This window comes from Euprymna scolopes, chromosome 41, assembly GCF_053919585.1.
Source record: "Euprymna scolopes isolate OS-2025 chromosome 41, ASM5391958v1, whole genome shotgun sequence".
Lineage (NCBI taxonomy): Eukaryota > Metazoa > Mollusca > Cephalopoda > Sepiida > Sepiolidae > Euprymna > Euprymna scolopes.
In genome coordinates, this window is record NC_136522.1 from 9,228,374 (window position 1) to 9,251,234 (window position 22,861).

Here is a 22,861-nt window from a genome sequence, read left to right on the forward strand (position 1 = left end):
AGCAAACGCCGGGCTGGTCAAAATATGGGCCAATGACGTCAATTGGTTTATGGGTTACCAGGTCGAAAGTCCATAAAAGTGAGATGGTAAACAAAAACAAAGCAGAAACACGGAGACGGGGAGAGAGAGACAAACGACGAGGAACTGCCTGTCACGTTAGCAACCTACACCTCTCCCACCACCACCACCTCCGTATTGTGTATTCATATGAATGTTTACTAAATAAACCAAGTCTTTTTTTATAACAAAGTGTCTCATTCATTGATAAATGAAATCAGCTGTCATTCCAATCACTAGACGATTTACAACAAACATATGTACAAATGTCAACGTAATTGTCAAACGCATTATCTCTCGGTCTATCTATCAAGATATTCATAGATCTCCTTCTAGTGAATTACAGGCTGGTGCTCCTATAGAAGTGTGTACCCTGTCTCTAGATATCTCACTAAGACTCTCCCTAAATGAACAACAACAACAATACAGAATATACGTCATCTTCATACCACCAGTATATAACACTTGTAAGTAATAATAAAAAAAATACTAGAGTTGAGATTGAAACCAAAACCTAAAGACAGTGAGTCAAGTACGATAACCATAAGACCAGCTTATCACAATCTTTAAAAACTGTTTTCAAACCTCAAGAAACAGTTGACAAACATAAAAATCTGATGAGCCACCCCCTAAGTAACAATTTTTCAATTTTGACCCTTCAGCAGCCTTTTTTTTCCTGGATGAAAACAAATTAAAGTTTTCCACATGTCTATATACCAAATTTCAAGTTTTTAGATCAAAAATTTGTTGAGTATATAGGTTGAGAAGTGTCCTCACTCACTCACACACACACACACACACTTTTATAGATATATAGATCATTTGCCTTCCAATTTTTCTTCAATATTATTTAACGTTTGGGATTTTGTTGAGAATTCCATCTATAAATATAAAAGCGAAAATGTGTGTGTGAGTGTGTATGTTCGCTTTTTGTGTATGTTCGCAAATGGCTTTTTTCCCCAGGCCTTCTGGGTAGGCTCACTATTACTTAAAACTTTTTATATCGCATCTAAATCATAATAACTACGACTTAAAAACGGGGGTCGCGTGTGTATTTAATTTGCCCAAATTTTATCAGCTCGCCGTGTCTTTGAAAAGTGAAGGCGAATGATCTGGCTTGCATCGCAAAACTAGGTCAGACACTACGCCACTTCCTCACACTGGTTTATTTTGCTTAATAAACCTTCATATAACACCTTTATCAGTTCCTCTCCCCTCGTGGCCGAGATGGTTAAGTGACTGGCTTCTTTTTTTTCCTCTTTCCACCTTCATGTCAAGGCTTTCGGGGTTCAATCCTACCTTCCTACTAAAACTTTTTTTCTTTTACCTGGCCAAGGTTTTTTTTTTTAACACACACACCTCCAAACACCCAGGCAACGCCAGGTACCTCCGCTAGTTAGGTATTAAAAAAAAAAAAAAAATTGTATGAAGTGTGTACCTGTAATGAAACAAAAATATATTCCAAAAATCATATAAATAGATTAAGTAGTTTTATTTTTAAATAAGAAAACTAAATTTTATTAGTAATAAAAAAAGAGCAGATGTCTTGCTTGCTGTTTCAAAAACAATCTAAGGACAAAAAAAAAAAAAAAAAAGGGGAGATAACTCAATAATTTAAACAGAGGTTTATATTGTAATGCCTATGAATTCCCATCAATCACTTCAAAATAAATTTCTTATTAAAAAATAAAACTACTTGATCAATTTATGTGATTTTTGGAATATATCTTCGTTTTGTCACAGGTATGTGCATCATACAAAGTTTTTTTTATTTTTGTTATTTTAATATGGGGGACTTCGACAAAAACCATAATTTTTATTTTATTCTTAGTATCACTGTAGTGAGGATTGAACCTTCAACCTCCAAAAGACTGTCACTTAGAACTGATTTTTACTTCACGTCTTCATCCATTGTACCACATGTCCAAATAAAACAAATTACTAAATCTCATCTAAAAAATTCTGAAACATAATTCTAACTTTTATTTCAGTAATAAACATTAAAAAAAAAAAAAAAATGAAATACTTACACTTTGTTATTTTTGTGGTATGTGTTATTTAGCAACGCTTCTCCTTGTTCGTAAAGTTCATTTGCTGAAAATAAATTTTAAAAAATTAAATGCATAAGATTTCTAGGTTCTTGTGCAGAATTCAATCTAATTAAAAAAACAAATACAGAAATCTATATGATGTACTCCTGACAAAAATGAAAATATCATATTCAAAAAATTACGTAAATTTATCAAGTTTTTATTTTTTTACTAAGTAAATAAAATTTTTGGAGAAAACAAGAATGGTATGTCTTGACTGACCATCTTTAATAAATAAATTGCAACAATTCGAACTATCAAGATCAATATCAACCTTGTAATGGCTATAATTTACTATTAAAATGGATAAAAAGCAAAAAAAAAAAAAAAAAAAAAAAAAAAGAAAAAGTACATGATCAATTTACATTTTTTTTTGGAATATAATAGCATTTTCAGTCCGTGATGGACACGTACATCTAAGATTTTACTGTATCTTTTTTTTTTTTTTTGATTAGGTTGAATTCTGAACAACAATCGATTTCTATTACGTAATCTTTCTGAAAAGAAAGTACTTTTTCAAATTACAAAAAAAACAACTCAGAGTGATCTCTCCTCCAAGCCTCCAAATATTTATTTCATCACAAAGTCACCATTTTGTCATGCATTCATATACGATGACTAAATATACATCATGGAGTTTGCAATACAAGATACTCCTTAAACTAATTTATAGAGCCAAAGAAAAATAATTACAATCTCCAAGTTCAACATTACGCCCCATTCGATTTTGGAGGAGTGGGAGAGTTGATTCTTTTTGATAACAAAACTTTTGATCACTCTTAGCTAGATTGTTTCAACAAAATACCACATTCATTATGGAGTTAAAAACCTACTTAAAAGATACCCAATCGTTTTGATGAAGTTTTATTCACAAAGAAATATATATATATATATATATATATATGTTTGATGGGAAGTGGGAAGATCCCAAAAAGAATATAAAATAAAGAAAAACAAAATGCTAGTAAGGCCCTCAAAACCCTTTTGCTAAAGTGTAAGACTGCCCACTCTTTTCTGGGTCAACCAAAAATAAGCAGGTCAGTCTCTGAATGGGAGTGGGAGCTAAGTGGAGATATGGAAAATAAAAAGATTGGGATAGAATATAGGAATGGAAGGTGTCTTCAAAGATAAAAACAACATTCGGGGGTGGTGAGTAGGTACCCCTTAGGCCAAACTAGGATTCTAATCTCCCTAATCTACCATCTGATAGTGGATTGACCGCCCAGTGAGCTTCATTTAAATTTCATCACTCAAGATAAATAAAAAAAACAAGATCTATCGAATGAAATGGACATAAATTTTCCAAAATCTCGAGTGGGTACCTTTCTCAACATGTAGCCTTCTTTCTAAGGAAGAATTGTTTTTTTCAAACAATAAATAGCTCCACTCTGAGTGGCCTCTTCTCTTAGCAGCACACAGGATAGGCTCTAACAATTTAAGCAGAATCCGTTGTTTTCTGAATTAAAAAAAATAAAATAAATAAAAAAATCACTTTCCTGCGATGTAAAGGAGACGCTACACTTGATGAGACTGAGATGGTTTGGCCATATCCAACACATGGCAGTCAACAACTACCCATCTTTAATAAATAAATGGTGACAATTTAATTCTGGGTCCAACTCTCTTCCTGATCTACATAAATGATCTCTCAAATCACATCCTAAGATCATTCGTAGACATTTATACAGACAACACCATCCATAGCAACACTTCAAAGGCTGTAAATGACCAAGTTCTCTCTGATTCTGTATTCTCTGATCTTGAGCAAGTGAGGCAATGGGGAAAGAGTGATTGGATCATTTTAATGCATCTAAAACCAAACTTCTATCTTTTCATCATTAATGCTATAACCCCCGTCTGGCATCAATTGAAATGAATGGCTCTTGTCTTGGGGAGAGCCCCATGTTTTGACAAGCTTCTAGGTCTGACCTTTGCTTTTCATCTGACATGGAAAACGTACATCAAATCCGTTGCCAATGCTGCTGAAAAAATGGTGGGATCCTTCTACCGCTCCATTAGATATCTCATTGCTGATGCAATTCTCTACTTGCATAAGAGCCAAGTACGTCCAAGGATGGAATATTGTTGCCACATCTGAGCAGGAGCTGCTAGAAGCAGCTTATCCTGCCTCGACAGAGTTCAAAAGAAACTTCATAGCCTAATGGAGGATTCACTTTTCTTTTCATCTGACCTCCAATCTATGGTCTCCCCCTCCTTACTTTCACAAAAAAACACTCGTCTAGCTGAAACCACTATCAATAATTTCACCCACTCTTTATCTATGCCTAAGCCTAAACGTAGATTCCATGAACAAAGCTTCTTTCTTAGAGCTGCAGTCTGTAGAACTCTCTACAGTTTTCCTGCTTTCCAACTGATTACAACATGGCTGTCTTCAAGTCCAATGTGAACAAATTCTTGAGTCATCCTCTGAAGTAATCCAATTTACTAAATATCCACTATTAAGAATTACTACGACATGTTCCCTTTGACTACTGTACACTCGTTAACTTTTATCCTTGAGTGACCTCCGGGCCTTGATAAGTGGTGACTCCTTTGTAAAAAAAAAAATAAATAAAATAAAAAAATAATTAACTTTGATGTTCCAGAAGCCTGTACAAGATGCCAACCAAGGAAGAGGTGGATTGATAACATCAAACGTGAAACGTCGTCATAGCTTAACAGAAGTATTGGCAATGAATTGAATCAAGTGGAAAGAAGCCATTTGACCTTTGACCAAGTTGACGACTCAAATACCCAATGTTTGAATTCGAGGAACGAGTGACAATAAACGAGCAGTCATAATAGATTTTAAGAATCTTTATCGCAACAAGAGTATCTATTAGTTAAAAATCTTGTCAAGAACTTACCTTTCTGCTCTTGTGGAGAAAGCGGTACTTCTTCAGTATTAGTCTTTTCTTCATTCGCAACGGCATCAGGTTTATGCATCGTATCAGGCTCGACTGGCAGCTCAGAAGGAGGATCTGCTTCTTGTTCATTTGTCTCGTCATGGTCGCTATAATCTAAAAAAAGTAAATATTAATTAAAGTAACAAAAATTATTCATTTGTTTTTACAAATGTGTGTGAAATTGAAACCTTTGTGTAAAAAATGCATTTTACATCCTAAAATGGAGTACTGTTGCCACATCTTAAGAGGTGCCACTCAGAACACGCTTTCCCTGCCTTGACAGAGTACAAAACAGACTTCATGATCTAGTGTGAAATATCCTCTTCCCTAAAGCCGCTTCTCGTTCTTTGCTTTATCATTTTTATGGTAGATGCTCGACTGAGCTCCAATCTATTATTCCCCCTAGCTGTAAAAAAAAAAAAAAAAAGTTCACGAAAACTTGTCTAGCTACAATCACTGTCAATAATTTCCCTTTTTCTCTTTCTGTACCTAAAACTAAACAGAGCTTCCATGAGCAGAGTTTCTTTCCTAGAAATATTCATCTGTGGAACACAATAACGTGGGACTGCTTCCAAGCTGGTAAAAATATAGCTATCTTCAAGTCCAATGGAAACAAATTCTTGTTGAGCCATCTCTTAAATAATCAAATTCTGCCCAAGTTCAACGATCATTACCAATTATCACAACGTTGTCTCACCATCCAACTGACACACTCATTAACCCTTATCCTTGAGTAGCTTTTGGATCTTGATAAGTGACGACACCTTAGTTAAAAAAAAAAAAGTTATCTATAGAACTGTTTTCTTTTTTTTTTTGTACAAAGGAATTACCACTTACCAAGGTCAAGAATAAAGATTAATGAGTGTCCTGAGGTCGCCGGAACAATAGTGTTGTAATTGCCATTAGTAATAGTAATTAGTCAGCTATTTTATATACTAATTTGGAAAGAAAATGCTGACACATTCTTTCAGTAATCAATTCTATAAATGAGGTGTGTGCATGTCTAGAGAGAGGGATGGTCTGAGCAGAGAAAAAAAAAGAAAATAGGAAGGGGGGGGGGGAAGATGGGTGTAGATAAATGTTTAGACCCAAAATTGGCTAAGTAGTTTGCTAGACACTGCAAAGGTTAAATCTTTGCAACTTTGACCCCTTGGCAGCTCAAATTTTCGACCCAAACCAATTAAAAAGTTTGCCCTATCTTTGAATACTCTTTATATAAAATTTCAAATGTTTAGACCAGAAAGAGGTAAATTTTTTTTCAACTTTAACTCCAATTTTGACCCCTTAACATTTATTATTTAGGTCTCAAAATCAAAATAAAATGTTTCACCCATGTCCAAATTGCCTACATCTAAAATTTCAAGTGTTTAGACCCAAAATTGGCGGAGAAATTTGGTAGAATCTGTAAAGGTCAACTCCTTCAACTTTGACTTTTCGGCAACCAAATTTTCAGCCCAAAACTGATTAAAATGCTTGCCGCCTGTCTGAATTATGTATAAATTTCAAATGTTTAGACCCAAAATTGGCTGAGTAGTTTACTAGACACTGCAAAGGTAAAATCTTTTGAACTTTGACCCCTTGGCAGCTCAAATTTTGGACGCAAACAGATTAAAAAGCTTGCCCTATCTCTGAATACCCTTTATGTAAAATTTCAAATGTTTAGACCAGAAATTGGCTGAGTAATTTGATACAGACTGCAGAGGTAAAAAAATTTTTTAACTTTGACTCCAATTTTGACCCCTTAACATTTATTTTGGGGGGCTCAAATCAAATTAAAACATTTGATTCATGTCCAAGTAACCTATATTTAAAATTTCAAGTGATTAGACCGAAAATTGGCCGAGGAGTTTGGTAAACTTTTCAAAGGTCAAATTATTGAACTTTAATTCTTTGACAGCCAAATTTCTGGCCGAAAACCGATTAAAAATATTTTCCCAATCCCAATACCCCTTATGTCAAATCTCGAGTCTTTAGACTGAAAATTGACAGAATTATTTGGTAGGGAAATGTACACACAGAATTTCACTTTTATAAATATATAGATTCGTTTAACCAATGTCTTTCATTCAGCTTTCATGGTTTTTCCGTTTTCAACCTAAATAACATTCTGCTCGTTTAGTTTTTGTAGTATAATAATATTGCTCTGGAACAAAATCTATAAAAATGTATTTCATTTATAAGTTATTAAAAATAATAAACGTTGATAAACATTTTTTGTATTTAAAAAAGAAATTCATCCATATAATATTCGATTTGTTTCTTCCATAGTCTGTACATTACACTCTGAAAAAAGCCAAATATAATTTTTGAAGGCTAAATGATTTAAAAAAAAAAAAAAAAAAAAAGGCCTAATTCACAAAATTCAGCTTTAAAAAGGCCCATCTGGCAACCTTGGATAAAAATATGAGTGTGATCTCTCTTTAATGTAGCTTCGTTTTCGAATATTATTATAATAATATACAATCATTGCTGTAATAGGGTGAGAAAGGAACTCTAAGTAATTACGACATACAGCAGTTCTTCAAAAAAAATAAATAAATAAAAAATATTCGAAGGAAACAGGACAAAAAATGAACATTGTCTGCCAAGAGGTGCGAGACTGAATGAGTAAAATATTGTCTCTTACAATGTTATTTTATTATTTGTATTGAACTATGTAGCACAAAATTACTTTCTGAATATTTATTAGTTCTTATTAATTTATCTCATTTGGGTCAGTTCTATATTTAAAATACAATGGAAACTATTTTCATAGAAATGTTAATAAATTCATATCTGCGTCTTACTAGTTTTTATATTGAAAAAAAATATTTTTTTCTACTATCCATAAAAATATCAGCTTTATCAAAACATATTTGTTAATTAAATATATTTCTCATCTGTAGAATTTCAATGGGTCCTGCTAATATTTTAATAATTTAATTGTTGGCAAGCAACAGGGGTTAACATCTTAAGCTAAGGTTCATGCTAACTAAGTAACCACTCTTTATCAAGTCTTTTTTTTTTTTATCCTGCTGGGTAATTACAAGCAAAACCAACATAACTATGCAATAGGTAGTACTGAATTACACCATAATTCATTGAGTGAATCAACACACATACATACACAAAAAAAGAAATTAAATAACAGGTTCTTGTTTAGAAATCTCCCTATAATAAAAAAACAAAACTAAACAAAATTCTGTATGTAATAAAAATATATTCTAAAAATTATGTAAATTGATTCACTGCCTGTTTCCTGCTTCCCTGACTGTATTAACCTGCAGAAATTTAAATGTAATGTGAACAGACATCTTGCTGCTCACCTCTCCAAAATAGTAACCCCTTACATTCCAAGTGGCAATACGCCTAGTTTGGATTGAAAACGAAATTGAAAACGAAATTTAAGTTATTTTTTAAAATGATCAAGTAGTTTTATTTTTATAAAGAAAATCATTTTTAAGCAATTAATAAGAATTTGTAAGTATTGCAACAAAAATTTGAATCATTGAGTTATCTCCCTTTGTTTTTAGATTGTTTTCAAATGTCAGGCAAGACAATCGCTCTTCTGTTACTCATAAAATTTGATTTTCTCATTTAAAAATAAAATTACTTGATCAATTTACATGATTTTTGGAATATGATATTTTCGTTTCATCATGTACATCATACAGATTTTTCTTTCTTTTTGTTTTTCTTAATATAGGAGAAATTCTGGACAAAGAACCAAATAAGATAATAACTCTTACTGTTGATATAGTTATGTTCTGTGTCAGAAGCGTCTATGTTCAATTCTGATTCAGCATCATGTGGTGATTCTGGTTCCGCATCATGTGACGAGTCCGGTTCTGCATCACGTGACGAGTCCGGTTCTGCGAAAGAAGACTGGGTAGAATCTTCTTCATTTGCTTGATACTCTTTCTCAGGACTCATGTCCGACCTTTGACCACCAATATTAATCCCATGAATTTCAGAATGTTTATCGTCCGAGGTTTCCTGAGAATCATGACTGTCACCTAAAAAGAAAAAAAATTCTATAGTTAACGACGACTAATACAATCAAATGTTTCTAAAAGAATATGAATTGAGAGTGATAGAGAGATCTACTCGACTCGACTTGAGATGACATTCACTCAGAACAGGTTGAGTCTGCTGCTTATGTAGCGCACACAGTGTCTGGGATGAATGCAGACCATCCACACCAGTCTACAGTTGCCAAGATAGTGACGGACAGCCCAATAAGAAAGGTATTAAGATAACAAGAAACAAAATAGCTTTAAAAGATAATCTGTTCAATTTTTAGCTGAGGCGAAAGGTCAGTTAACATAAAATGGCCTCCCCTATTTGATTTGTTAATCATTTTGTAGCAAAACAATATTTAATGAAACGTGTTAAGATAGGGGGTCCATTTTCCATTCAACTTTCATAAGAACCTCTCTAAAAATAAAGTACTGAATTTCTCAAAAAATCTTTAATAAAACCAGAATTTGTTGTTTAATTGATCTAGGAATTTTAGAGGGCAGTTTAGAAAATAAATTTTAGAGGGCAGTTTAGAAAATAAATTTTAGAGGGCAGTTTGTGTATGCCTTAAGGATTGCGCAACCCCCAACCACATCTCTCCTGAATCGGCACTGTTTGAGTCCAGTAGCAAGAAATTCAGGACAACTGGAAACAATGCTGAGATAAGCAGAAAGAACATACAGCACGAGGAAGTCCCAAATGATCACTCATTTAGTACTGACCTGGTTCAACATTGCTTAACTTCAGTGATCCAACGGGAACCGATGTGTCAACATGATCATGCCGTATATTTGTGTACACGGAAAACTTTATCACTTACAAGGTGCCTTCAATAAGTTTCCAGACTTTTTTCTTATAGGCACTTTTATTGATAGTACACACATGGAACTATTCCCCTTTGAAGTAATCTCCTCCGGCTGCAATGCACTTGCTGTATCTTTCCAACAACTACTGGAAGGCCCTATGGAAGTCCTCTTGTGTGAGCGTGTCAATGACCCTTATCACAGCCTCTTTCATCTCCTCAATTGTCTCATAATGACAGTCTCTAAGGATCATTTCAGCATCCATCTTCAGTTAGGTGTTGAGTTGGCCACCGCGCCATTTCTTCCAGCATGGTGGTAGTGCTGGATCTATGGTTTTATGAATGAGGTTACCTGGGTTTCAACGAAGCGCATGGCTGAACCTACGAAGGCGTCTGACAAGGAGGGATTCTTGAAGGGTGCGTATCTTGTGCCCGAACCGTGTTGTTAGAGATGAATAGTTGCCAGTGGAGATGCAGAATGTGGTGTAGGCAATGATGATCGAACACCTCCAGCTTGTAAAGGTAACTTGTGCCTTAAAAAAAAAAAAAAAAAAAAAAAAAAAAAAAAAAAAAAAAAAAAAAAAAAAAAAAGGGGGATCATGACAAGTTTCTGGGTAAATTTGCTCTGTCTGGCCTTTTTGGAAAAAGGGTGAGCCAGCATGCTTCCATTGGGAACTGTCTGTTGGTCTCCGAGTCATAGCAGTAGATCCATCTTTCATCGCAGGTCACCAGAGCATCAGGAATTGCGGGATCTGAATTGATCAGTTCAACCATCTACCTGCTGTCATGACGTCTTTCTTCTCTGAGCACCTTTGGGGCAAACTTTGCGCAAATCTTCTGCATCTTCAGTTCCTCACACTAACATAAAACTGTACACTTATTGTCTCGATAGACACATGACGGTCCTTATCCATGAAATTCTTTATTTGGCCAATCAACTCTGATGTTCCGACTTCCTTACTCCTCCCACACCTCTTATCCCTCACAGACTCCCTGCCTTCCTTGAATCTCTTATGCCACTCAAAAACTGATACTCAATTCATGCAAGATGGCCCAAAAGCAGTCTGAAGCATTCCATATGCTTCTGTGGCATTTTTTTCAAGTTCAAAACAGAATTTTACAGAAGTATACATCATGATTCTGGGGCTATACAATGTTTAGATGTAATTATTTATTGTCTCTGGCTAATATGGTTGTTTTTTTCTTTTATGGCATATCAACCCTTTTTTTCACTTTTCTAATCAGCTTCTTTTTTTTTTTAATTACATTTTCACCCTAAACAAGGCGCATTGACACTTTGGTGTAGGGGGCTACTATCAGGGGCAGCAACTACTGGGGCACGATGTTGGGATTTGGGCAGCAAGATGTCGGTTCACATTGCACTTGAACTTCTGCATGTCAGTACAGTTGGAGAAGCAGGAACTTGGAATGGCATTCCAGAGTCTAGCGGTTCTGGGGAAGAAACTACTGGAGTAGAAAGATCTTTTACATCTAGGGATCTCTACTGTGTGGGGGTGGGATTTAGCTGCCTGTCGGGTTTGTCGAGGATGTCTACGTCGTGGGGGCACAAATGTCTGCAGTTCGTCAGAGCATTCACCATTAAAATACTTGTAGAACAGGCAGAAGGATGCAACGTTTCGTCGATGGGACAGAGGCTGAAGCTTAGCTTATATTTTAATCACATCTATAAAGAATGTTAAGGATACTTCTGATGATTGCACATTTTTTTTTAATGTACAAGCAGAATCTAACATTAGGACGTATTTGGCTCTTATACAGATAGAGGATTGCATTAGGAATCAGATACTTTCTTGAGTGATAGAATGATCCAACCACTTTTCCAGCTGTAAGATGTTAATGGACATTTCAGAAATGAAAAAATAAATCCTTACCAGTTATGCTTCCATCTGCGGTGCTCTGATGAAGAGATGGATCCTTCTCGTGTGTTGGCTTGTTGGACAAGTCATCCTGGATTGGTGGACCCTGGGGAACTTCAGCGCAGATGAGGGTCAAGTAAATTATTCCGATTAGACAGACGTGATAAAGTTTCATGGTGGTACGGGAGATGTGTGACTGCACCGAAATTTGGAGAAAAGGAAAACCAATTAGAATTCATACAAGTATATAAATTATATAATAATGGAACCATTTTATTTAAAATCACTTACAATGACTCGTCTTAGAGTTATTGACATGAATTAATCTAAATCTACAAATAACTGTAAGCTCAATAATTTATCAGTTATATCAAGTAGAGCCATTATGTAATAATCTCTGCAAAGGCAGAGATTATGAATTTGGTCAAGTTTGTCATGTTTGTTTGTATATAGCCTACAGTGCACATCACTTGACCAATCGCTACGAAACTGGGTTAAATAATCAATCAAGTTTTTTTTAAGTTTTTTTTTTATTCATGTTCACCCCAAAAAAGGCATATTGTCACTTGGATGCAATGGACTATTATTTGGGATCATGTTTAGGAGATGAATGAGATGTCAGTTTATATTAGATTTACACTTTTGCGTGTCAGTCAAGTCAAGGAAGCGGGTAACTAATTAAGAAGTTTAGACATCTAAAGGAACAAAGAAACAAGCTATTAGAGTAGTATTCCAGCATCTAGCGACCTCAATAATTAAGGGGTAAGATCTTGTTGCTAAGCGAGTTTGTAGGGGTCAAGAGGGTACAAAAGTAACTAGTTCATCAGAGCACATTCCATTAAACATTGAGGTGATGGGACAGAGATTAGAACTTAGTTGACAGTGTGGGACATATTAAATTTTTTTTTTTTGCCCCGTTTCTTTTTCTTGTACAGAGTTGCTGGATCAGCCTTTTTAAGGCCAAAATTCTGTCGACTTGGCCTTTTTTTTAAGTAGTTTGGACTTCAAAAATTGTATTTGTCTTTTTTACAAAACATAACATAAGGAAGGAACAAACAGAATATTTATATAGATTGGTGGCTTCAGAGGATTACGTAAGATCTGATTCCATAATCAGAAGACACGCATGATAAGAGTACCAAGTTTCATGAGAACGGTTCCAAAAATAGTGAATTTCTTGAAATACAGAGTTCCATATTTTGAACCACTTTTGAAAACTGTATTTAAAGAAAAATGTCAAAGTGTATAAACATGTTGTGCATATTTCCTTTTTTTTAAAAAAAAAAAAAAAAAAAAATCCTCACTTGAGGGAAGAGTACAACTGAGATTGCCTTTGTGAAAGAAATAATATGAAGAGTTTAGTTGAATTTTATCTTTAGAGAAAATCATTTGAGCAGCTGAACAATGACTATCAACAAAAGGGAAGAACCTGGAGAGAGTTACCAAAAAAGTTTGGGTGACTGTGCCTCTTTGGTAGGTTGGTTCCCTTGGACCTCTATAATAGGACATATGTTTCAGTCTGGTCAAGCAAAGATTCAATGCTGCAAGTCTGTCAACCAGCAAAGTAGATGGGTACCATTTGTAAGCAAAATAAATAATAAAACAGTAAATATCTATTTATAAACTGAACTTTTAGTTTTGTTGCTGTAAGAACTCTTTATTGCAGTGTTGACTGGCACAGACAACAACTTTGAACCAGCACAACATGTGGAACAATCACGGCCAGGTGAGTGCGCCCGTGCGTATCCACACAAGACAAAGGAGAAAACCTGAATGCTTGCTAGATTGTCCTTAAGCATCTAAGTTCTCTCTGTACAGAAATTTGTCAGGACAACCTGGCATGAGGATGTTTCTCCCTACAAATAAATCCTGCCTAAATATTCAAAATAAAAAAGTATTAGAAGCCCAATCAAAATCCCCTCCTTATAGCGGGTTTACATGAGGACTGGTTCATCTTCTCCAAGTGATGTTGCCTATCGTAACAACATTAAGTTGGATACTCCACCAGACTAGATGAATTCTTGTCCTGGAATCCAGTAAAACACAGGAAACCAAAAGAAATATATACTACTAACAAGGTGATTCAACGTTGCCCGGGACTGAATGACGATCAACAAATGTATCGCACTCTCATATTTTTATCGTCACTGAAATTGGTGAAATAAACTATTTTTCATTCAAATCGATTGATTGCCTACTCTAGGGACCCATCATGATGCACCTGGAGAAAATTTTACATGCCTCTCGCAGTGACTAAGTTCATAATATATTGTAGTCTACATTGCACCGTAGAGAACCTAGTGATTTTATAAAATTATGTTTATATATAATAGTTTGCATTAAAGTTTAAAAGTAAAAAGTCAAGTATCATGTTTCAATTGCGCTTTAAATAGAAACATTCATCGTCATATCAAAGAACCTACTGTCGATTTTATATATCTGGCCTTACTGCTTGTGCGGTGATAATGGCTTGAATTGAAGTTTGAAATGAAAAAGTCAAGTATAATTGTTAAATTGTGCTTTAAACAGAAACATTAATTTCGAATAGGCCTTTGGCATATCAAATAACCTACTGTTGATTTTATATGTTGGGCCTTTCGGCTTGTGTTGTAAAAAAAACTTATTAAATGTATTTGTGATGTTAGGCTGTGTAAGATGTTAACTTTGGTCAAAATCGCCTATTCCTTCTTTCATCCGATTATTTGGATTATCATTACTTATCGAAGACATTCCGACACAAAACCTATTTAAGAACACTGCCAGGCACAAAGTATATTTGTGTGAAATTACATAAAAATTGACCCAGCTGTTTTTAAGTCCAAGGGATCGAACTCACAAAGTTTGTTTTGTATAATAACAGAGATTACCATAGTTAACAGTTCAATAAGTAAAAGAAAAATTAATATTACTAACTTCTTACATAACTCGTTTGTCAGACTATTCGATTATCTATGTATCGCAGATAAAGATTAAGTGTTGTGTCCAGGAAGGTGCCCCTTGCTTTTTGAGATCTCCAACTGCAGTAAAATGAAACATAAGGCAGAACACAATTTTTAGCACTTAAAATCCTTATGACTTTTGAACACTAATCCAAAACTCTTTCAAAAAGCTCCGACTTTACAACTCTGGTATAATCCCTGTTCTTGTTTATTAAGGAAAGGGGGTGCACTTTTATGTCTACACGTCTGGAACATGGCTTTATTAATATTTCAATCATGAAATGGTTGACCCACAAAAATAAAACATTTCTATTATTCATAGTATGTATTGGTTGAACATTCGCAACAGATGGTCTTTTCACTTGAACTAAAGTTAAAAAAGAACAATCACAAATCTATGAAAATAGAAAAGATGAAAATAGAAGAAATTGCAAAACGTTTTTGTTCTTTTGTTAATCATATATAATAACCTTTGTTTTGATTTAGAAAATAAAAAAATTTTTTAAAATGGACGTTTTGTATGAAAAGTTGAGGCAAAATACAAACATAAAAGAAATTACTAAACTTTGTCTTGTTAATCACATAATTCTGAAAATTTAGTAGAATCCGATTTTTTGTGAAATTTTAACAATAGTTATTAAAACCCCAAAGTAGCATTCACCCTAGCCGGGTTGAACTGACTTCCTTCAAAGGAGAAGTTTCATAGGAATATCTAATTCACAAGCAGTTCCTAGTTGCTTGCATATCCCCGTTAGAGGTGACAACATTAGGATTTTGCAGTTTTTTATTCTTCAAATTTCAGTTTCTTTTGAGTAGTTTAAAGGGTTGGTTGGTTGGTTGTTTTACGGCATATCAACCCTTTTCGGGTTATTTAATGCCGAATCCAAAGATTTTTGAAGAAAAAATTTTTAATAGAATATATTTGTTGTTTTCAAGTCGGTTTCTATTTAACCCATAGTTGGAACCCTAACAGGTACTACCACTCTGGGTCAGAGTGGACCTGGGAGCAATGGTAATTAAAGGGTGGCTCCACACTCCCCAAAGCCAACAAGCTGGGGCCTCACCACTGGATATTGAGGGACTTTTACCCTCTGCAGGGGGGCAGTCGGTGTATTCTAATGCCCCACCGACAGGGCCAAGTTTAAAGGGTATAAATATCTAAAATTTAGAACAAAATGATCAATTGCTTGGGGTAGAAATGGCAATTCATACACAAGTGTTTCATCTATGCATGTATATATTTCTTTGCCTTAAAATATGTTAATTTCAAATGTTTCTTTAACGATTGTCGCAATTAGCTCAGTTGGTAAGACTGAAGATGTCAACATTTTAGTTTCAATTCCAACTAATGGCATCTTCTTTGGGACAATTATTCGCAATTGAGAAAAATCGAAACTTTTATGGGTATTGGAATCAATATCAAAAAAATTGGTGCCTAGTTTACAATGCCAAAACAAATTCTTTTTATTTGGATTCATCAGACTACTGTTCTCATCTTGAGTGTGATTTTCACAACGTTTCGGTGAAAATCACACTCAAGATGAAAACAGTAGTCTGATGAATCCAAATAATACGAATAACCAATCCTCATCTCAAAAAAAAAAAAAAAAAAAGAAACATCAAATTCTTTTTGCTTTTATTTATTTTTATTTAAAACTTATTTTCCAGGGCTCGTATTAATAATAAAATAAAAATTTATTGATTTTAAACTAACAATAAAAACTAAAATCTATAGATTACTCCTGCAAATGTATTTTTATGTTTGCAAAAGTATATGCACACATGACATTTTGTTTTTTGCAATAATCCGATCCCTACCCCCGCCCCCTACCCCCCAAAAAAAGAAAACTATATTCACATATTTTTTTTTTTTTTTATTCAAAATCAGTAATTGTATCAGAATTGAGAATTTAGAAGAGAAATTATACTAGAATGAGGAAAAAATATTGGGATCATCCCATCACTAATATATATATTTATACACACACATACAGAGAGGGGCAGAAATGATAAGCGTTTTTGTAATTGCTATTACAGAGGTTTGGCAAAATGATGGAAACAGTTGTTGGAAAGGGGGTGGGGTGAAAAAAAGGTCTTGCACCAGCACATTTTTTCCTGTCAAAGGCTCCGTAGACATTCTTGTGACCATGCCCAAAAGACTTGTATTTTGCTGAAAACATGAAATCAACACTTTGATAATTTTTCAGTCTTTACAGGTTTAAAACCCCTATTAATTGATGCAAAATTCTCAGTATTTTCTATTATTTTGTTCTGTAATAGCAATTTCAAAAAACACCTGTTATTTTTACCCCACCCCATATATTCATATATACTAGTAGGCCGCCCGGCGTTGCCTAGTCATAAATACACTTAAATATGATATTTTGATTGATGCAGATTTTGTATGACATTATATTGGATCCAATATGCAGTAACGATTTTAAAGAAAAAATATGACTTGTGCGCCACCACCAAGAATCAAAACTAAAACGTTTAGCTTACGATTTACTTTTTCCATTGTAGTTAATGCCTGACCTATGAAGACATTTGCTGCAATGCTGAAAATTAAACATAAACCAATGTCCTCGTTCGACTTTCACCTGACAAATTCCATTTTCAATTTTGCATTGATTTTCCCCAGCTAAAACACAAATATAAAATTTTGCATGGGTTCGAATACCCTATATATTTAGTTTCATGTCTGTAGACCAAAAACTGACAGGAGTTTGGTAAGCAAAAATATTTAAACAAATATACGGATGCATAAATATTTATAGAAAGAGGTTTGTGTTTAAGCTTTTTACATAAATATTATGCAAGTATAAATCATGCAGAATATCTGCATGAATATAATTACACGTAATAGTTAACTAAAGATGATCATCCCATAAACAAAACGAAAAAACTAATAGGGAATTAATTAAAATGACTGTTTAAAAGAATATGCAAATTAGCTAAATCTTTTGCAGATGAATGCAATTCCACGACCCATATATAACAAAGTTGTATTTTCTTTTTAAATAAATAGAAAAAAAGGGTTTTTAATATAAATATTGATACACAAAAAAATGTATAGGTATATATATATATATATATATATATATATATATATATATATATGGAGATAACCAAGAATTAGAGAAATTCTTTAAAAGGAGACTTATCAGGATAATACAAAGCTCAACATATGATGGTGGAGCTTATATATAAAAGGAAAAAGGAAAACAATAACAATATAAAGATATATACTTATGCGTATAAATTTAATCGTACATTCAACAGGGAGATGACATCATTAGAGGTATGGGATACATATGCTCTTTATACCTAGGTATTTCGAAGCCTAATGCTTCTCGTTAGAAGAGAAGAGGAGCTGGGTAAAAAAATTAGAAATATGATGTCTTGCAATAAGTACATTAGGAACAAACTAATTGGGAGTCCAAGGTAGACGGTAAAACAGCATAAATGTGAAGGAATGAAGGCGATTAAGTTGCTATAAAATAAAACTGAAATTATCACGTAATCAATATAACTAGTATGCAATGGGGTTAAGGGATTTGCCATGATACGTTAGGTAGTATGAGTTTAATATGTCATAAAGTGGGGATGTACATTTAAAATGAAGAAAAAATAGAGGGAAAAATGATAGGAGGTATGGTAGAGGCTTTTATAAACATTAAAGGGTTAGGGAGTATGTTGATAGAGGAGGGGGTTTCTTGAAATAGAGACTGAAAGTCAGGATATGTCAGAAAGAGCATAGAAGTGGAAAGCAGTATCAAACTGATGAAGGTGGCCTCTCTAGCATGCTAGGAGGCTTCTCACATCTGGCAGTATTGTAGATTTATACAAACCAAGTGTCCCCAAAATAAAGTCTCAAGTCTAATAGTTCCCAACCTCTGTCCCATCACTACAATGTTGCATCTCTGTGCTTTAATGGAATAAGTACTTTAATGGAATAAGTACTTTAATGGAATAAGTACTTTAATGGAATAAGTACTTTAATGGAATAAGTACTTTAATGGAATAAGTACTTTAATGGAATATGTTCTGATGAACTCATAACAATTGTGCCCCCCCCCTCTCGACGTACATACTCCAAATCAGCCAGACAAGCAACAAAATTCCATCCTTTCACTGTTGAGGTCTCTAGATGCTGGAAAGTCTTCTACTCTAACAGTTTCTTCCCTCAGACTGCTAGACTTTGGAATTCTCTCCCTGTTTCCTGCTTCCCTAACTGTACTGACATGCAGAAGTTTAAATAAAGTGAACAAACATTGCAGAAAAGTTTTTATGATGTACGTACTTGTCATGGAACCAAAGTGTCCTATTCCAAAAATTACGTAAATTAAACCTGTAGTTTTTGCTTATATAAAGAAAATCATTTTTAAACGATTTAAAGCGATTAATGTGAAATCTGTAGCATTACAAGACTGGTCTCATAAGTTTGAATTATTGTGGCTTTATTTGCCTCCTTATTTTTTCAAGCTGGCAACACGAGATTCTTTGCTTACTCATAAAATTTGATTTCCTAAGTTACAAATGAAACTATTTGATCAGTTTATTTGATTGATTTACATGATTTTTAGAACATGACATCTTTGTTCCTTGACAGGTATAAACATCAAAATGTTTTTTTTTGTTTCTTTATTTAAGTTGAACAGTGGACTTGCACCTAATTTATGTAACTCTGAAATTGGAATCAACAGTGTTTTGTACTACAAACACGGTAACACCTGTACTGCTATCGTGTTGCATGTAATATCCAGTATCATTTGGGGAGAGGTTGTATCATAAAGAAAAAATTAATTTGTACTTATGCACAATACAGACTATGCTCCTTTTCAGATACGATTTTCAAGTTAAATTCAAGTTTTACACTATCTTTTGTTGGTGCAAGTTCAGAGTTCAATTTAATTTAAAAAAAAAAAAAAAAAAAAAAAAAAAATACAGAAAAATGTTTATGATGTACGTACTGGTCATGGAACCAAAATGTCATATTCCAAAAATTATATAAATTTATCAAGTATTTTTTTTAACCAAGAAAATCAAATTTTATGAGACGTGTTTTGAACGGCCATATTTTAATAAAGGAAGACAACTCGATTCTAACTACCGAGATCAAAATCAGCCTCGTAATGGCTACAATTTACTCTTAAAATTGCTAAAAAGCGTTTAGAAAAAAAAAAATGATTTTCTATATATAAAAAACAACTACTTGATCAATTTACATGATTTTTGGCATATATCATTTTTGTTCCGTGATGAATACATACATCATAAAGATCTTTCTGCATTTTTGTTTTTTAATTAGGTTGAACTTTAGACTTGCACCCTTTCATTTATTAAGAGAAATTACCGCATAGTTATCAAACCCTTCCCCCTCCTCATGTTAAGAATAATAAAGTTATTATTTCAGCACGGTCCATATTCTGTATACATATCAACTAATTTTTTCACGCACCTGTCGTATCAGCAAAAAGTAATAAACGGGCGGAGGTATGCACCCCTATCGAGATCATTCTTATAGAAGGAACGTTTATAGATCACACAGAACATTCAAGAACGATAACTCTTTGAGTTTCCAAAGTTGTTTTTTTCTGCAAATTGAAATAGTCGCAAAAAAAAAAAAAAAAAAAAAAAAAAAAAAATGAAAAATATCTTCTGAGCAGAAAATAAATCACATTAAAATTATGAATTAAATTCAGTACTTGTACAGTTTAATCAAGACATTAAAAAATGAAAATATCGACAAAAGGTTATATTGTACATATTCGTTATAGAACGAAGTTCTCCGAGAAAAAAAAAAAAGAAAAAAACAATTTGTTATGATACCGAGCAAAAGGTTCGATTTTTAGGAAGAAAAGCTAGTAATAAAGATGGGGACGGAGTGTCGGCGCTTTAACTGGAGTTATCTCCCCGTGGCATGTTCAACAAATTTCATAATGGCTGACTTCAACACGCTCTCATAAAAACGTGTTTTTCTGCTGTAAAATAAAAACTACTCGATCAAATTAAATGAAATTTTTTTTCGGAGATCTTCAGTCCAAAACGGATACGTACAATATAACCTTTTTTCGATATTTTCATTTTTTAATGTCTTGATTAAACTGTACCAGTACCTCAAGTTCAATCTCGTGTTCATCTAATTATTCATTAAGAGAGTTTCGAAAAATAATGAAATGAGTTATTGTTGGAAGAACTACAAATAAATACTTTTCATTTGCAATTTTAAAAAATGCAGAGTCTGATTTTTTATTTCTTTCCTTTGTTCGTTTGTTCCTACGACGGTACCAGACAACCTGTGGGTCCAAGTGGTTGAAATGTAACGAACTATTAAAGTGTAACGACACTGTTACAATAAATTATTTCATTATATAAAAACTTCTCACATCTGAGAGTATCCTATATCTGTTATAAAGCCATCATTCACCCACACATGAAGTATTGTTACCGCCTGGGTTGGTGCAATTACTACTAGTTTCTCGCTATTAGACATGTTCCAGAAGAGTCTCCAACCTAATAGGTACCACATTGTAAACAAAATACCAACCCCTGTCCCATCACCACAATATTGCATCCCTGTGCCAAATTTTACAAGTACTTTAGTGGGGTGTGCTCCAACGAATTTGTAGCATGTGTGTCCTCTCGACATAAATACTGATTAATCCAACAAGCAGCAAAATTCCACCCCTACATTGTAAAGATCCTTAGATGCTGCAAGTAGTTTCTTTCCTCAAACTGCGAGACTTTGGTTATTCATTTCCTGGTTTTCTGCTTCTCTAACTGTACTGAAATGCAAAAGTTTAAATGTAATGTGCAGAAATATTTTGCTGCTTGACTCCCTACATATTGTCCCTGATGATATGGTATCAAACAGTAGTCCCTTACGTCCAAAGTGGCACTGTGCCTTGTTCGGGGTAAAATGATAAAAAAAAATGTGTTTACTATTTGGTTAGCCATGTAGTATGTACTATTGCTTTTGAATCGGACAAACAAACACCAAACTATTTTTTAACCCTAACCCTAACTCGGTAAATGAGGAGTTTGAAAAGTTAAAACAGTTGTTGATAAGCGATTAAGAATCGAAAATTTCATGAAAATCTGACCATTAGTTGAGTTTTGATAGATTTTTTTTTAAACATGTTTACGCTTTCAAAATGATCACTCATAGGAACGTTGTTTTAAAGCATCGATAAAACGACTTTGATCTCGCATTTTCGTATGCTGTAAATTTTTTTTTTTTTTTTTTACTATTTTATTTTAAGCTTCTTTTAAATGGTGCAAAAGTTCCTATATACTTGCCTCCCCCACGAGGGCAGAGTTAGACACAAGGTCGGTTTTTAATGTGGGGAAAATCCAGCTTCCCCAAAAGAGACACTCTGGATAGGAACAAAAATAAAAATTGTCTCAGTCATGAAGGATTTCTCCGATGACAGAAAAGGTGAAGTTTAGCATCAGAACAGATACTACACTGATCTTCAAAAGTTATGATGCTAATATAAAATTAGATTAGTTAGTTACATCGTGTTACATGAGCGCCGGGGGGGTAGGGTAAATCTGTGTCCCTAGCGATATATAAGATTGTGAGATTCTGGAGTCAAATTCAATTTAGTAATGGAGTAAAAAAAAAAAAAAAAAAAAAAAGACGTAATATCTTTTTCATCTTAAGCGATACAAATTTTTTTTTTTTTTAATTTTATGCTGACATTCCGTAAAACTCCATTTTGTCAAAATCACTTTATTTTTAGCATATTTACACATTTTAAACGACAACGTAAAACAATGGGTATTTTGAAGTTTAATGGAATAAAAAAAAAAAAAGAGGGGATAAAAAAAACAAAAAAACATGTAACAGATAAATGTTACCAAAGGCAAGATAAGTTACTAGTCTTCAACCATGATTATCGCATTCATTCAAACTCGTCATTTACTCCTAAAAGTAGTCGGTTTTTGGTCCGGTTTCAAAAACTTTAAAAAATACCGTAGTTTTAAAATGAAATTATAGAACAATATCTTCGGAAGAATATTGAATATCATGTAGATTAATTTGATATCGATTCCTTTTTTTTTTCTGATACTAAAGTTAACACCAAAAACAACCAACAAATCAATATTAAATACAAATATTTGTTGCTACATATAAACATTAAACAATTTGAAAACTACGGTTCATGTCCACCCACCCTATATT

At 33.6% G+C, this 22,861-nt stretch overlaps 1 protein-coding gene across 1 annotated transcript in view; it reads right to left on the bottom strand.

Moving 5' to 3' along the window:
- LOC145266333 (protein sel-1 homolog 1-like) overlaps positions 1-22,861 on the bottom strand; it is a 93,973-nt gene that overhangs the window by 49,511 nt on the left and 21,601 nt on the right. Inside the window, exons 2-5 of the mRNA XM_080121920.1 lie at positions 11,747-11,927; positions 8,782-9,048; positions 5,015-5,167; positions 2,088-2,151 (exon numbers count right to left, since the gene is read on the bottom strand). Coding sequence (XP_079978046.1) covers positions 2,088-2,151; positions 5,015-5,167; positions 8,782-9,048; positions 11,747-11,906 — 644 coding nt within the window. The 5' untranslated portion in view covers positions 11,907-11,927. The remainder of the gene's footprint in view (positions 1-2,087; positions 2,152-5,014; positions 5,168-8,781; positions 9,049-11,746; positions 11,928-22,861) is intronic.